We start from the raw sequence: 16,092 nt of genomic DNA, 5'->3' as shown, positions 1-16,092 counted from the left end.
TTTACCTGTTTACATGCAGCTATCAAATGAATGCCATTCTGACTGTTGGCATATAAAAGACTGAAACCGGTTACTAGGAACTAGAAGGTCCTAGCTTTAAAGGGGGTTATAAAGGTTTGTTTTTTTGTTTGTTTGTTTTTTTAAATAATAAACATGTTATACTTACCTCCTTTGTGCAAGGGTTTTGCACAGAGTGGCCCTGATCCTCCTCTTCTGGGGTCCCCCAGCGACACTCCTGGCTCCTCCCCGCATCGAGTGCTCCCCTCGGAGACCTACATACCAAAGGGGCACCCGTGTGGGCACTCTCCCGAGTCCTGCTGCTGTGTCCATTGACACAGACAGCATGACTCAGCCCCGCCCCCCCCCCAGCTTCCATATCACTGGATTTGATTGATAGCAGCGGGAGCCCAAGAGAGCGGCTGGGCTCGTTCCCATCACTGGAAAGATCGGTTTCAGGTAAGTAAAATGGGGGCCCTGGGGGGTTGCTGAACTACAGAAGGTTTTTCACCTTAATGCATAAAATGTTTAAAGTGGTTGTAAAGTCAGAAGGTTTTTTTACCTTAATGCATTCTATGCCTTAAAGGAGTTGTAAAGGTTCATTTTTTATTTTCTAAATAGGTTCCAAATGAGCGGGTAAATGGAATCGCCATTTATTTATAAACAATTTTGTCATGATTATCAAAAACATGTATTCTGATTAAGCAAGTGTATTTGTTTCAAATGGTCAGTATGTGTTTGTATAGATGTCTTGATAGTGTCCAAATGCCATTCACACCTCCAGCTAGGAAGGGGCATTTTCCCAGAGAATCTGGAAGTGACACCTAGGTGCGAAGTGACCATCCCTTTGTGAATATAAATACAATTACAACTTGATTAATCCTTCAAAGAGACTCACAAGACCTCCACCCCCTTTTAGAGTGTATAAATGTAGTCAGGCTCCCAGCTTTAGTTAGAACAATATATTTGAATGTATACCATGCACTATACAAAGTTGTTCTCCCTGCCTATGGCTAAAACCATAGGCTTGTATATTAAAACACATCATCTTGAATTTGGCTTCAGCAGTCAACGTTACTGAAAGCCCTTAAGTTCTGGGTTTTCTCCCTATCACTTTAAGCTAGTACATTGTTGGTTCACTTACCTTTTCCTTCGATTTCCCTTGTACCGTATTTGCCGGCGTATAAGACGACCCGGCATATAAGACGACCCCCTAAAAACCTGCACAGTTAAAATGTTTTGCCCGTACTCACCGTTTAAGACGACCCCCGATTCCGAGGCATCCGACGCTTCATATCCCTCTTCTTCTTCGTTCTTGCTGGAGCCATTTCCTTCTTCCTTCTGGTGCTGGAGCCAATCACGGCGAGCAATGTATTCTATTAATGAATACAAAGCCTGCTGGGATTGGCGGAGGCTGTTACATCATCAGCCCGCGCCTCACTCTCAAAGCCAATCGGAGCAGGCTACTGTGTGTAGCCTGCTCGGATTGGCAGAGATTGCTGCTCCAATCCGAGCAGGCTCTGTATTCATTTGAATACATCGCTCACTGGGATTGGTTCAGTGGTACTGTATATACTGTATGTAGCCGAAGCTACATACAGTATTACCGGACAGCCAGAAGGCATCCCAGCAGCGGACCCGGCGTATAAGACGACCCCTCCTTTTTGCTCAGTTTTTTTAAGTGTAAAAGGTCGTCTTATACGCCGGCAAATACGGTAAATGTTTTTTTTCTTTGTTTTCTCTGTCTGAATTTCTCATGTTTTTTTCATCTTTTGGTCATGCATATGTGTGCGTCTAAACAGACTCACCTGTCCTTATATATGATTGATCTTTTACCAAATTAACCATATATTTTTAGGTCCCTTACACCCCTTCCTGCCCAGATATGTGTTTCTATCTGGGGGGTGGTGAATTGCATGTGGTGGAGCACATTTATACATCCTTGTAGAGTTTTTTTACTCTTGGGACCCATTTTGCGGTGAAAGTGACTATTACCTTGCTGAGTCATTTTTTGCCCGGGGCGGGGAATGTCCATATCTTGGATCAATAGGTGGATATGTGAGTATTTTTGTAAGGGTGTTTTTACACATGCCTATTTATATATATATCCATATGCTTAAACAAATATGTTTGTTTGATTTTTGTATTTATTTCATATTTTGTGTTTTCAAAGAGTGGCTTCCCTGATGAAAAGTTTATATATGCACTATTCGAAACGCGTTGGAATTTTTCAACTACTTACCTTGCAGAGTCATGATTTATCCTGTGCCTCTTTATTGATTTGTAGTTGTACATTTCCACTCTCCTATGGTCTATTACATGTAAAAATTTTATATTTATTGCATGGATTGTTTGTATAAACTGAACAATTTATCTTTTTTTTTTTTATCAATAAATAATTAACTTTTTATATACATGAAAATGTTCTTATATTGCCTTTAAAACCCCACTATTGAGGTAATTAATCTGTATACATAATTTCATGATAAGCCTCTGAACCAGTAATAATCAGTATGATAATCAGTGGACCAGCTTATGAAAGACGGAGAATTTAATGATATTTTACCAATAGCCGACAATTTCTTACTTGGAATGAGAAGCAACTATCCTCTTCTGGCTCTGTGACATGTTTCTCCAGCAGTGTTGTGTTGTGATGTCCCTCCAGGGACACCTTCACATTAATAGACTCATTAAGGTGGGACAGCTGCAAGCAGAATGTTTGTTCCTTTCCTGCATTTAATACAGTTGGCACCAACAGCATATATTGCCTGTAAAATGAACAATTTAATATGATTCTGAATAAAACGTAAACAAGGGCACAAGCAAAACTATCAATTAAAGTTATGGCACATTTTAACAAACAGATAATCCCTATATCTGGCCAGCATGAAAAATGAAAAACATTTATTTTGAAGTGGTGTGAAAAATGGGTGGAAATAGCAGGAATTAGTGCATGTTCATGCTGAAAAAAAGTCTTAATTCTAGATATAAAAAAAAAAATAGCCAGTTGCATGTAGATTTACATATATACAATACCAAAAAAAAATCTCAAGATTCTGGTAGTACATATTCTAAATATTAATATTAACTGCTTGCCAACCAGCACACGCAGATTTACATTGGCAGAATGGCATTAGTGAGCAAGAGGGCATACAGGTACGTCCCCTTTAAGGAATGGTGCTGCGGGCGCTGCGTTCTCTGTGACCATGAGCGCGGGTCCCACGGACTCTATGGTGCCCGCGATCGTGTCATGGAGAGGTAGAACGGGGAGATGCTTTTTGCCTAGTGACAGGACAGAGATCACTGCTCTTTGTCATTGAGAGCAGTGATCCCTGTAACCCCTCCCCCCCACAGAATCACTCCCTAGGACACACTTAACCCCTTCACTGCCCCCTAGTGGTTAACCCCTTCACTGCCAGTGTAATTTATACAGTAATCAATGCATTTTTATAGCACTGATCGCTGTAAAAATGACAATGGTCCCAAAATAGTGTCAAAAGTGTCCACTGTGTCCGCCATAATGTCGCAGTCCCGATAAAAACTGCAGATCGCCACCATTAATAATCCAAAAAAATTATGATAAAAATGCTATAAATCTATCCCCTATTTTGTAGACGCTATACATTTTGCATAAACCAATCAATATACGCTTATTGTGATTTTTTTTTGATTTTTTTTTTCACCAGAAATATGTAGAATAATATATATCTGCCTAAACTGAGGAAAAAAATATTTTTTTATATATTTTTGGGGGATATTTATTATAGCAAAAAGTAAAAAATATTGCTTTTTTTTCAAAATTGACGTTTTTTTTTGTTTATAGCGCAAAAAAAAAAAAACAGAGGCGATCAAATACCACCAAAAGAAAGCTCTATTTGTGGAGGAAAAAAAGGACATCAATTTTGTTTGGGTACAAAGTCACACGATTGTCAGTTAAAGCCACGCAGTGCCGAATTGCAAAAAGTGCTCTGGTCAGGAAGGGGGTAAATCCTTCAGGGGCTAAAGTGGTTAATAGCCAGCATTGAGTTAGAATGCAATATCCGCTGCACGGGAGCTGAATTCCATCCTCTGCCATTGTGTGCTAGGGGGCAGGAAGCAGTTGCCCACACAGTGGTACTGACTGACAGCAGTTTAGCTCAGTAATTATTATTGTAAGACTCCCTTAACTTCTTAAGGCAGTTAGAGACTCCCAGGTGGCTTGGTGGACTAGCATTTCACCTTAGGACAGATTCCTTGACTCTTTGTGGGGTAGAAGTAATTGGATGCCAGTCACTTTAAGACGCTTTAACAGGGTTTATTAAAAGACCAATAATTTCAGGGTGAGAGGGTTTAGGACACAGGAAGCCTCAAAAAATCTAAATCGCAGAATTCTGTAATTCACAGTCAATTCAATAAAATGACCTTTAAACCAGACTGGCTGTCAGGACCTGGATCTGAACCCAGGACTTCTTGCTGAACCAACTGAGATAGCTCCCATTTTTGATCTCTTAAGACAACCTTGCCTTGTGTCTTGTTTTACTTGAACCTTGAACCTTTTCTCCTCCATGAACTTCCTATTAAAGCCATGCCTTTGCACTTCCTGTTTGCAAGATTATTGTTTTCTTGACAGCCAATATCTTGCTCTTGTCACTGCTGCTGCCATCCATACCTTCGCTACCACTTGTTACCAACCTTTGGCTTGTTTACTGACCACGCTTTTGCTTGTTCCCTACCTGCTATATCTGCTACTGGACCCCGGCTTGCTCACGTTCTGGTGGGGTGGGCCTAAGGACCCCAACCTGACACAAATAAGAAGCAAAACCCATCTCCACCATCTGAAGCACTGGTGAATACTGGTTAGTACTTATACCCCACACCTTGGGTGAGCCTGCATCATCTGCCAGAGTGACCTGCTTGTATACCTATCCTGCTGATCGGTAGGAGTCTCTCTACTGGTCTCCAAGCTTCACTCCTGAGCATAACACTGGCACTCTGTGCCTATCAAACTGTAGAGCAACTTCTATTCAGCAGATACTCCTTGGATGAGCCACCAGAATTTCCTGGAATGTCCCCTGGAAGCTTCCACACAGATCTCATGGACATTCTTTAACAGCAAAGTCTCACTTTTCCAAGGTCAATCCCAAATATGTGCACCCTTCCCTAGCATGTACCACTGGCAATAAATCTTCTAGTGATTCTAGTGATTCAAGGAGATTTCAAGTTTCATAACTCAGGTTATTGGCTATTGCATTATTGCCAGGGACAGTTAGATGCAAACGATAATGCAGAACTTATGGAAAACCTGAAGAAAACAGAACTATCAATCCATGCCCAGGCTGATAACAACCCAGCAACACTAAATTCAGGCTAAGATCACTACTGTGTGGCTAGAACGTGCTGACGCAGTCACATAGAACCTGAGCGAAAGGGTACTCGCTTGCCGGCATATACGCTGTGTTTTTTATCATTGCTGTTTGTGAGTATATTTACTTTTATTTGGAATAAAGCTGTATACCAGATTTACACTATGCGAAATCCCTCTGCTTATGTCTTTTGAGAGACCATCTGTTCATATGTGCGAGCCTTTCCGAGTGTGATTCCAGTCTAAGTTTGAATGGGAATTTGAGATCTACCTTGGAGACCTTGCTGTATACATTGAGTGAGTGATTAAATGCTTGCCTCTGGTAAGCGTGCATTCTTAGCTGTGTTTAAACATGTTTTGGTGATGGAAGATTATACGTTTTGCCATAATTATTGAATGAACTATTATTTTGCATTTATTCACTTTGGTTTTGGGACATTTTTTCACGATTTATTTATTTATATTCTTTATTTAAATTTTTGTCTGCATATTTATTATTAGTATTTATGATTAAGATTGTTTTCACAAATGATTGTCTTTGTATATATTGATTAACGTCAATTCATTGGGAACAATTCTTATTATTGATTTTATTATCAATTTAATAATTTCATTCACTATATTGATGTTTAGATCATTGGGATAATTTATATATTAATTATAGTTTTTGTTAGTGGGGGATAATTACTGTTAGCGCAGCTACAAATTTTCTTTTTGGTTAAGATCACTACTGCATAAAACAGGATCCCTACGTTATTTATTATTTACAGAGGAACTAAAGGAAAAACTGTTTTGCTTTTTTTCTGTTCTGGTGTCAAACCAAGATTTGGAATTTTCTTTTACTTTCCATGTGTAGCGGCGGCTCCGGAAGAGCATGCGCTATGTAGTTTTTAAAGTTAAAGTTATGCCTTAACTGCAGTTTGGTTTGGTTACAATTGTCTAAATTAGACTTCACACTCCTAAACCTTGTGGACAGCCTTCCCAGAGGAATTTAATCTGTTATAACTGCAAAAGGTGGGCCAACTCAATATTGATCCCTACCAACTAAGACTAGGATGCCTTTAAAGTTCTTTTACATAGGTGTTTATCAACAAATGGCATAAGTATAAAGAGCTGACTAACAAGTATTAGAAACCGATATATGTGACGCCATTAAATGTGCATGTAAAGGCAGGTGTTCCAATACTTTTGACAATATAGTGTACTGTATATGGCCTTACCTGAAATGTGTTAGACTGTTTCTGGATTTAAAATTTTTGGCATGACACTCTTTTTTTTCCTCTGAAAACGTAGTGATTTTCACCATTGGTTACTTTTAGAGGTCCCTTTTTACATAAGAGCCCCCCATCTACACCTCTAGGACGATCTATTGTCTCTGCCTGTTGGATATAATGGACTAAAAGTGAAAATTAAATACATCTGAACCTACAGTTTTCTCTTAGTCCCCCTTCAAACACCTACAAATACCCTTTGAGCCTGTCAATAAAGTCCACCTAATGCAGCTAGATGTGGTGACAACAATACTGCACTACTCCTGAATTCAGAGCAGAGTTGTCACACTCATGTAGGCTATGCTTGCATGTTACAGGGGGCATGGCTATTAGCATTGTCACTGCCGATTCCCAAGCCAGTTGGCCAGTTGTAGTCAACTTTCTTGATGTAGGGGGCCTCAATGAGACCACTGACATTGCCACAAGGGCTACAAATCATAATGGATGAATACTGCTACAGAAAACTGTCAGACTGCAGACATACTACAGGAGATGGTCAACAAACATTCTATAAAATCTAGAGGGATTGGTGTGTGTGTGTATAAACATGCTATAGGAGTTGCTGGAGGCTGGGAAATGCTTCAGGATGGTCTCTGTTGATGAAACCCTCCCACTGTGAGCTGCAGTGTCTGGGAGGGGGAGCACATGAGACACAAATGAAGGAGGATTTTGCTCATCTAGGGAAGGTTATATAATTATTTATTTTATAGGGTTTGTGCATCACATAGTGACTGAATTTGGTACGTATTTAGCTTATCATTGAAGCCTTTATTTGCACTTTATTTTGTTTTTTAATATTTGCAAATGTTAGACATTCACAGTCGCAAAAGATAGGATCCAAATCATTAAACATCCACATCTGATATAGCACATTTTCTATTTTATCAGCAAAACATTAAATCACCATGGACTTTACCAAAGATGGACTCTTTCCTGTGAAGATACACTGGGACAGCCACAAGCGAGTTAGGGACTAGGAATGTTAGGTAAAGACTGTTGCTAATGTTATTTGAAATGACCAAGTGTTTCAGTAAAGCTTTTAAAACTTTGCCTTTTCCTGGTCTGAAGTTACTTAAGGAGTATAATGCAAGTAATGAGCACACATAGTCTACAGCTTGGGTCACTAAGCAGATTAGGGTATGAAGATAACAGTACAAGAGTTAACACAGTGTGAAGATACAGTGGTTACCAAGGGTAACAAAGGTCTGTCCAGCAGTCTGTCCTAAGCATGTACATGTGACAGGTGGGATAGCTTCTAACAGGAGGAGTTGTTGTCGTCACTCTCTCTGTGAGCAGGTCTGTCTCTCTCTCATATCAATGGGAGCAGATCAGCACCACAGAAGCCCCAACCTGTACACAGGTATGAAAGAGGAAGAGTTAAGTGAAGTGCACGCATAGAGTCAGCACTAGGTGCATGGCAGGTCTTCATACCGCCACTGGGAGTGAGGTAGTAGTACAACGCTGCACAGGTGAAGAGGGCATTGGCACTGCTTGTCCCTTCCTAAATGCATCAGTGACCATGGTGGTGTATAATTACATTGAGAGAGTTCATTCGTGTGTTTAAGTAAAGGTATCCCGTGTGAAAGGTAGTGACCTGTTTTAAGTGCTTAGCGTAGCCCAGAGAACATACCCCGGGGTAGGCTTCCGATATGACTTTCACTTGGCACTAAATGAGGAGGAGAACATGCAGGAGGTACCACCCGCCTACCCCTACAGCTATATATTACTTTTTTGACTTACAACTCTATGGGGGTTATTTACTGACGGCAACGTGCACTTGGAAGTAAAGCCACTGTAGATCTGAGGGGGGCATGCAAGGAAAATAAGCATTTTATCTTGCACATGATTGGATGATAAAATCAGCAGAGCTTCCACTCATTTCAGATCTACCCCTTAGATTTAGAGCGACTGCACTTCCAAGTGCACTTGCAGTGCAAAGTGGATTTGCCATATGACTTAACCACTTGCCGCCCGCCCATTGTCAAATGACGGAGGGATGGTGCGGCTCGTGTTCTGGGTAGTGACCTCATATGACGGCACACCCGAATAGCCATGCTGAAGGGGTGAGCAGCACAGCAATTGCGGCAGCACCGTGTTGCTGGGACATGGCGCGACCCCGGTCTCTGTAAAGAGCCGCTAATGTGGCTCTTTGACCATGTGATTGACTGTGTCCAATCACAGCCGGTCACATGTAAATGCAGTAAGTGCCAGTAATTGCCTCACACTGACAAAGTGTGCTTCAAGGAGAGTCGATCAGCAGCATCTCCTCGCAGGGGAGAACAGGGCATGTAATCAGGGCACTGATCATCAGTGCCCTGATTACAGTAAAGCCCCAGAAGTGGCACCAGTCAATAACCATGAGTGCCCATCAGTGACACAAATCAGTGACACAAATCGGTGCCCATTACTGGTGCCAGACAGTGCTGCCTTTTAGTGCCCATCAGTGCTGCCCATCAATTCCCATAAGTGCCCATCAGTAGTGCCCATCAGTGCTGCTTATCCATGCTGCCTATTAGTGCCCACCCGTGCCACATATTAATGCCCACCCGTGCCGCCTATCAGTGCCCACCAGTGCCGCCTATCAGTGCTTATCAGTGTGGCATAATAGTGCCTCCTCATCTGTGCCACCTCAGTGCCAATAAGTGCCACCTCAACAGTGCCCATCATGCAGCATATCAGTGCCGCCTCCTCAGTACACATCAGTGGAGAAAAAATATTATTTACAAAATTTGACAGAAACTAAGAAAATAAAAACTTTGTAAAAAATAAAAAACCCAGCAGTGATTAAATATCACCAAAAGAAAGCTCTGTTTGTGTGAAGAAAATAATTAACAATTAATTTGGGTACAGAGTTGCATGACCGCGTAATTGCCATTCAAAGTACAACAGCGCTGAAAGCTCAAAAATGGCCTGGGCAGGAAGGGGGTGAAAGTGCCCTGTAATGAGGTGGTTAAACCTAAATACTAAACACAGAAGAATCTCTCCTAGAACTTTTTATATCACTTTTTCTCTTGTTCATTCTCCACACTTTGGAGTTTTTTTCCTTGTGATTGTGCTTTTTTTCCAACCCATTTTCACTTGTAAATGCCTTACAATACCTTATTTCTCTAAAGCCCCATACACACTATCAGATTGTATGCTGATTTTTTCCTTCAGGTTTACCAAAACCATGTAATACAAGGGCCTGCCTGATTGCATACACATTGAAACCCCTAAGGTTTGACCTCATATTATATGGTTTTGGTAAATCTGATGGAAAAAATCAGCAGACAATCTGATAGTGTGTATGGGGCTTTAGTGGTAATGTGCTTTTTGGTCTCCTGCTCTAGTGCTTTATGCTAGCATGGGTGTGTGATGGGCACACCCCCTCATTAGTGTCTTCTTGCAGACTTGTAATGCAGTGAAAAGTGTATCTCTGGCCAGGTCTGTTAGTTCAAGGAGTGCACTGGAGAGTGTGGTGAAACCCTGGTGTCTACTGGCCTGCACAGTCATGTTAAAACACACTACAAAACTGCATCTGCTTTTGGTGACTTCAATTGGGCTTTAAGCATTACTGCTTAGCCTATCATTCAAGCAATGGGCCACACAAGCCATAATGACTGCTTAGAGGCCGGTTCCAATACCTTTGTTCTGAGGCAAAGCTAGATAGTGTAGTGAAGTATCTTTGGTCAGCTCTTCATTTGGTTGACAAAGCTCAAACTCAGTTGTTCTGTCCCTTCCACTTTCAGATCCACTTTCATGATGCTATTGCCTGCACGTACTATAGGGAAGGCAAGGAGAGGTCCAAGGCATTTGGAACGGGTTCTTTGTGACTGCTGGAAGGGAAAGCTGTACTCCCAGTAGAGAGAAGTGTTGCTGTTGGATAGAATATATTGTAGCTGCTGGAGGAAGATACTGTAGTTATAGGGCAGAGATACTGTACATGGCTGCTGATGGGCTATATTGTGGTTTTTGGAGAGGTATACAGTGCAGAGTAAAAAAATTGTGGGTGCTAGACGGTGTATATTCTGGTTTCTGGAGGACTATATTTTGATTGCAGTAAGGTGTGCATGGCAAGCGAAGGAGGGAAGTATATTGTGGCTGTTAAGCCCAGGAAGAAGGGGTCATTGTGGTTACTGGAGGGGTGTATTGATTGTTGTACAGAGGGGGAGGTGGCTGTTGGAGGAAGGTTTTGTTGTTGGTAAACAGGGTTATCGCATTGCTGCCACATATTTATTAATCATATTCAAATGTCCATATATTTCTTATCTGCAATTACGCCTGGTGTTTGGTACAATATACTGTGTAATATATTTTAATATCAGTATTAGTAGAACTATAGGCAAATTATTATTTTTTTTCATTCTGGACAGTACAGGAGGGTCATAACTCCTGTCCGTTTATTTTTTACCATCTGTATCCCAAAGGGGAGATTTCAATTCACTTCCTGTACCATAAGCAAAACAGGAAGCAAGAGGAAATCCCTGCAAATGAAGGGAATCCCTTAGGGACCCCAGGTGTCCTCATCAGTGGCGGTGCATCCATAACAGCGCACGGGTGCCGCTTCCTGTCTCCAGCCACCCCCCTCTATCACCAATAGATAGATTCATGCATTACATGAGTCTATCCATGGCAGCCACTGCCACCCCCTCTTGGCTGAAGATTGTGGGCGATTCCTGTCTGAGGGGCTGAGGCTAGAGGATCGTTTGGCACCTGTGTAGGCCTGAGATGAAGCTGTGGACTCGTGTGGCAGGGTCCGGAAGATTTCCAGAATGCGTTGGCTTATCTGCGAGGCGGTGCCTCTGGGCGAGCGGGATCTGGGTGAAGATGTGTCCCCCAGTGTTTTCCCAATGTTGACTGATGAGGATGGTTCGGAAAAGCTAAAGAATATCCCTCTGTAGACCATAGCTTGGGGATCAGGCGGCCATCGGGATTCAGAGCCAAACCACGCTCCTCTTTTTTTGTTTTTTATATATATTTATATAAATGTAGGTTTATTATTTGATATAGCTAGTAAGACAAATTACAGACTGACCTAATCCCACAACTTGAAAACATTTGTAAATAAAATATATTTGTTTTATAATAATTTCCCCAAATATAAGTATTATGCCCTGTACACACGTTCCAATTATCGTAAGACAGATCGTTCACATTTTGTTGCATACAACTAAGATCGAATACAACAGTGCAAAAATGTGTGTAAGATTTTTGTCGTACGATTCTGGAAAATTCTTCCGTTGTGCGTAGCTACGTATTTTAAATGATGCCAAATACGTGTGACCTGTGTGTCCTTCTGGTTTCGTTTCGTGTTTCCGATCATGCGTGGTGTTTGTCGAACGACTTTTATCGGACACATTCTGTACTGACTACACGATTGTCGTACGATGGGCTTTCATCCGACCAAAGTTTTCCTGTTTGTCCCTTCGGATTTGGTTGGACGGACTGTCGTGATCGGCTGTCGAAAGCTGCATACTAACAATCAGATTATCGAACAATCTGTCCGAAAGCGACTTTTGTGGTCCGAACATGTAGTTTAGCAATGACATAGTAATAATAATAAGGTTGTAATAATACAAATATTATTACAACTGTTAATCAGTGCCTTTAATAATACCAATATTTTAGCATTAAAACTACTGCTACAATTACTGATAATATTAATACAAAGAATGAACTAATAATTATTTTAATAACTGTTATTTTTTTTTCAAATATAATTATTAAATAATCTAGTTTTTACAAATGCAGTAAAAAAAAAAATCATTATTGTCCAAATGACAAAAGCACAAATAATATCAAAGTAGTTACAATTACATTCTTTTAACAACTAGCAATAACTGTGCCATTTAACATTACTCAGCATCCAGCATAATATTAACAACAATAATAGCAACAAAAATATATAAATAAACAAACACAATGTATAAACTCTAATAAACAAAAAATTAAGTTAATTGATATTTGTTATTTTACTAAAAATGCAACAATCTAGTAAACCAGACTTTAACAATATAAAAGACAATTAGGCTCACACTAACATCACTTGTGGCTCACAGCAGGGGTCCAGTGCGTCCCTGTTCTCTGTTTCAGGGACGAATCAGGTCCGAATCTTTGCCTGAATTCAGATCTGAAACGGAGCCAAAGACACACACGACCCCTGTGCAAGTTGCTCCGCAGCCGACCACGGCTGTGAATCGGCTGCATTGAGCGCCAGTCACACTCTCCTGTCATGCGAATAGTAGTAACATTTAAATAAAAAGAAGGTTTTTGTCACAGCTTAACTGAACAAGGTAAAGTTAGAAGCTGATTGGCTACCATGCACAGCTGCATCAGATTTTGCACTCTCCAGTTTAAGTAAATCCACCCCATTGCATATAGTATATATTTAAATAGAAAGTACAGTATAATAGGAATATAAAATATATAATAAAACCAAAGACATTAATATAATAACAATAGTAATTATTCATTATTAACAGTAATAAAAATAATAGAATGTATAATTGTTCTGTTATTCTACTCCTATTAATAGTTGAATATGTAACACTAGAGTAGAAAACAATATTTTTGCTTATAATAATAGCCGTTAATAACCACAATAATCATTTAAAAACAACAATTATTATTTTAATCATTAATAATATTGTAATTGCTATTTAGTATAATATAAAAAGCAGTAAATAATCATACTTATTATTTGTAATACGGTAAAAAAGGAATTTCTTACGGGTCAGGGTTGCTCAGTTCTCCTCCATGGAAGACGGTAAGAAGCAGGCACAGTCCCAGCATAGAGCTCCACATTCTGCACATTTTGCAGCCCAGATATGTTGGTCAGGAGGAAGAGCACTGCAAAGACAAGGCTTTATAAAGCTCCATCTGTGTACAACCCCTCTGGCAATCACACAAGAGTTACAAACTCTACACAAACACCGACCCTTGCACAAGGCTTCTCTGTAAACGATGCAGTGTGTTTGCCTTGCCTTATATCTATTTACAGAACAGTTTTTGGAATTAAGTCCCTTTGCTTAGTTTGTATAACCTCCTGCCCACCTACACAAAAGGAAATCTGAATTGTGTTGGGAAATACAATGAATAGTGAATGCCTGCTGCTGTCACAGTGGGGTCTAAACCTGATGTGACATTTTAAAAAGAAAACCCATGAGAAACCGTTTTAAATTTCAATCTGGCAAAGAGGTCCTCTATTTACCTGGCACAGAAACAGGGGACACAAAGGTCTCCGGTGTGTATTACAGACCCCCTCCTTTCCCAGGGCATTACAGAAAATCAGAGAGAGAAACCTTCTCTTCCTGTGCAGTGCAACAATACAGGTTGTGCAATCTCGTCATTCACTGGTCAGTTCCTAAGGCCATGGCTTAATCTTTAGACTTAGTGGGATTATTAAGAGACTACTGATTTTCAAACTTTTCATGCTTTCTTTTTTCAGAGTTTTTTTCCTATTTTAAAGTGATTGTAAAGTCTCATTAAAAAAAAAAAAAATCAAACATTTGTAGCACTGACCCCCGAAGGAGCTGCTGGTTTTAATGGGCTTACCGCTACCTTCTCTCGCTCGTTCCTCGTGTCTAGGGGTTTCCCGTGGTAGATGGCCCAGAAACTTCAGAGACTGACGACAGATCCGCTTAAAGTTTCTGTTGTAGGATCAGAGGGTTAGGTGAAAAATCCAGGTACTCTTATGCCCCGTACACACGAGCGGACTTTTCGACATCCAAACTCCGACGGACTGAGTCCGGCGGACTATCCGATCGTGTGTGGGCTGCAACGGACTTTAGCGAAGCTAAAGTCTGACGGACTTTAGAAATGAAGCATGCTTTAAATTTTCCCGACGGAACTCCGCCGGACCCGGTCCCCTTTGAAAAATCCGCTCGTGTGTGTGCTACTCCGACGGACTAAAACCGACGCTAGGGCAGCTATTGGCTACTGTCTAGGAACTTCCTACGTCGAATCCAGTCGTACGTCATCACGTTCGACTCCGTCGGAGTTTGGTGTGATGGTGTGTGGTCAAGTCCGTTCGGTCGAAAAGTCCGCCAGAACTCCGTCGGAACTCCGGCGGAACTCCGGCGGAACTCCTTTGGAGGTCTGTCAGACTTAATCCCTCTCGTGTGTACGGGGCATTAGTATCAAAGTCAGTAATAAAGAACCTTCTTACTTTGAATAAATCCAGAGAATAGCCATTCACAGCTGGATGTTCACTCTAGTTGGATAGTCCCTCTCTCACAAGGCCTAGCAACCAACAGGGTGCTTAAATAAGGAACAAGCCTCTGCCACAGATTCTGTTGTAGAACATGTAGGAATAAGTCTCTGCCACAGACTTTGTTGTAGAACATGAACAAGGAAACTTGAATACTTGTAGAACACTCATGTGGTACCAGTATCTTTCAGCCGACCTGGCGATACCGCACGAAATAGGATTCACTTTGGTCCTTCAGCTTTACCAGGCTCTTGCTAAGATGCCAACCCTTGCGTGGCCTTCTTCTGAAGAGTCCTTCCCTGGATAACTACAAAGTTCCTGAGCCTCTCCACAATCTGAGATGGCACTGGACCACCTCCGAATCCTTTCCTTAGTTTCCTTGCCTCGGGATAGCCAGCCCCGAGACATAAAGTCGGGTGGATCCGCACCCCAGGCCATAGGCCCCCTGGGGGCTGGTCAGAAGGACCAGGACCATGGAGTCAGAACATACTTCTAGACCGTAACCCCGAACCACGTGACATCCGCATCTTAAGTACCCTCTCCCAGAAAGCACAGCAAGAGTGACACTCCCACTGGGCTGGCCCTGAGAGAAAGTAACCTTAAAGCACCCAACCAGACTTTGTTACCATGCCTGCCAGAAGAGACAGCACCCCCTATGGCCAAGCTGAACACCCTATAGTCCAGTCAGAATGATGCTGAGGTCAAAATTTGGAATAATTATACCCAAACCAAACTGCAGTTCAGGTGTAACTTTAAATTTCAAAACGCATAGTGCATGCTCTTCAGGAGCCGGCGCTACACATGTTATACTTTCCTCCCCTGTGCAGTTGGTTTTGCACAGAGCAGCCCAGATCCTCCTCCTCTCGAGTCCCTCTTCGCTGCTCCTGGCCCCTCCTTCCTGTTGAGTGTCCCCACTCCCGTCCTCAGGAAGGATGTGCTGGAACTGGACAGAGAAGGGCAACAAAACTAATAAATGGTCTGGAGGACCTTAGTTACTGTATGAGGAAAGGTTAGGAGCACTGAACTTGTTCTCTCTGAAGAAGAGACGCTTGAGAGGAGATATGATTTTAATGTACAAATACCGTACTGGTGACCCCTTGATACAGGGCTGTCTTAATAGCATCATGGGCCCCTGGGAAAAGTAATGCTCTGGGGTCCCAACAATGGAGATAGCGCAGGTAAACAGACATCGAGAAATACTACATACATAAGTAACAAAGCTGTCCTGTGCATATAATATAATTGCTAGATTGATGCCTCCCCAGCACTCTGACCCCTCTACACCCCAGATATCC

At 41.5% G+C, this 16,092-nt stretch overlaps 1 protein-coding gene across 2 annotated transcripts in view; it reads right to left on the bottom strand.

The window, feature by feature from the left end:
• LOC143930670 (alpha-2-macroglobulin-like) overlaps positions 1-13,817 on the bottom strand; it is a 106,143-nt gene extending 92,326 nt beyond the window's left edge. Inside the window, exons 1-3 of one of the 2 annotated variants that reach the window (XM_077455181.1) lie at positions 13,799-13,817; positions 13,319-13,437; positions 2,585-2,765 (exon numbers count right to left, since the gene is read on the bottom strand). In XM_077455181.1, the coding sequence (XP_077311307.1) occupies positions 2,585-2,765; positions 13,319-13,401 (264 nt within the window). In that variant the 5' untranslated portion in view covers positions 13,402-13,437; positions 13,799-13,817. Of the gene's footprint in view, positions 1-2,584; positions 2,766-13,318; positions 13,605-13,798 lie in introns of those variants that run through there. The other variant, XM_077455180.1, reaches the window with a different exon arrangement.
• Between the last annotated feature and the right edge of the window lie 2,275 nt (positions 13,818-16,092).

This window comes from Lithobates pipiens, unplaced genomic scaffold (genome assembly GCF_037356315.1).
Source record: "Lithobates pipiens isolate NorthernLeopardFrog02 unplaced genomic scaffold, aLitPip1_a1.2 Scaffold_25, whole genome shotgun sequence".
NCBI classification, from domain to species: Eukaryota; Metazoa; Chordata; class Amphibia; order Anura; family Ranidae; genus Lithobates; species Lithobates pipiens.
Note: the sequence above shows the minus strand (reverse complement) of the source record. Positions and strands in the feature narration are given on the sequence as shown.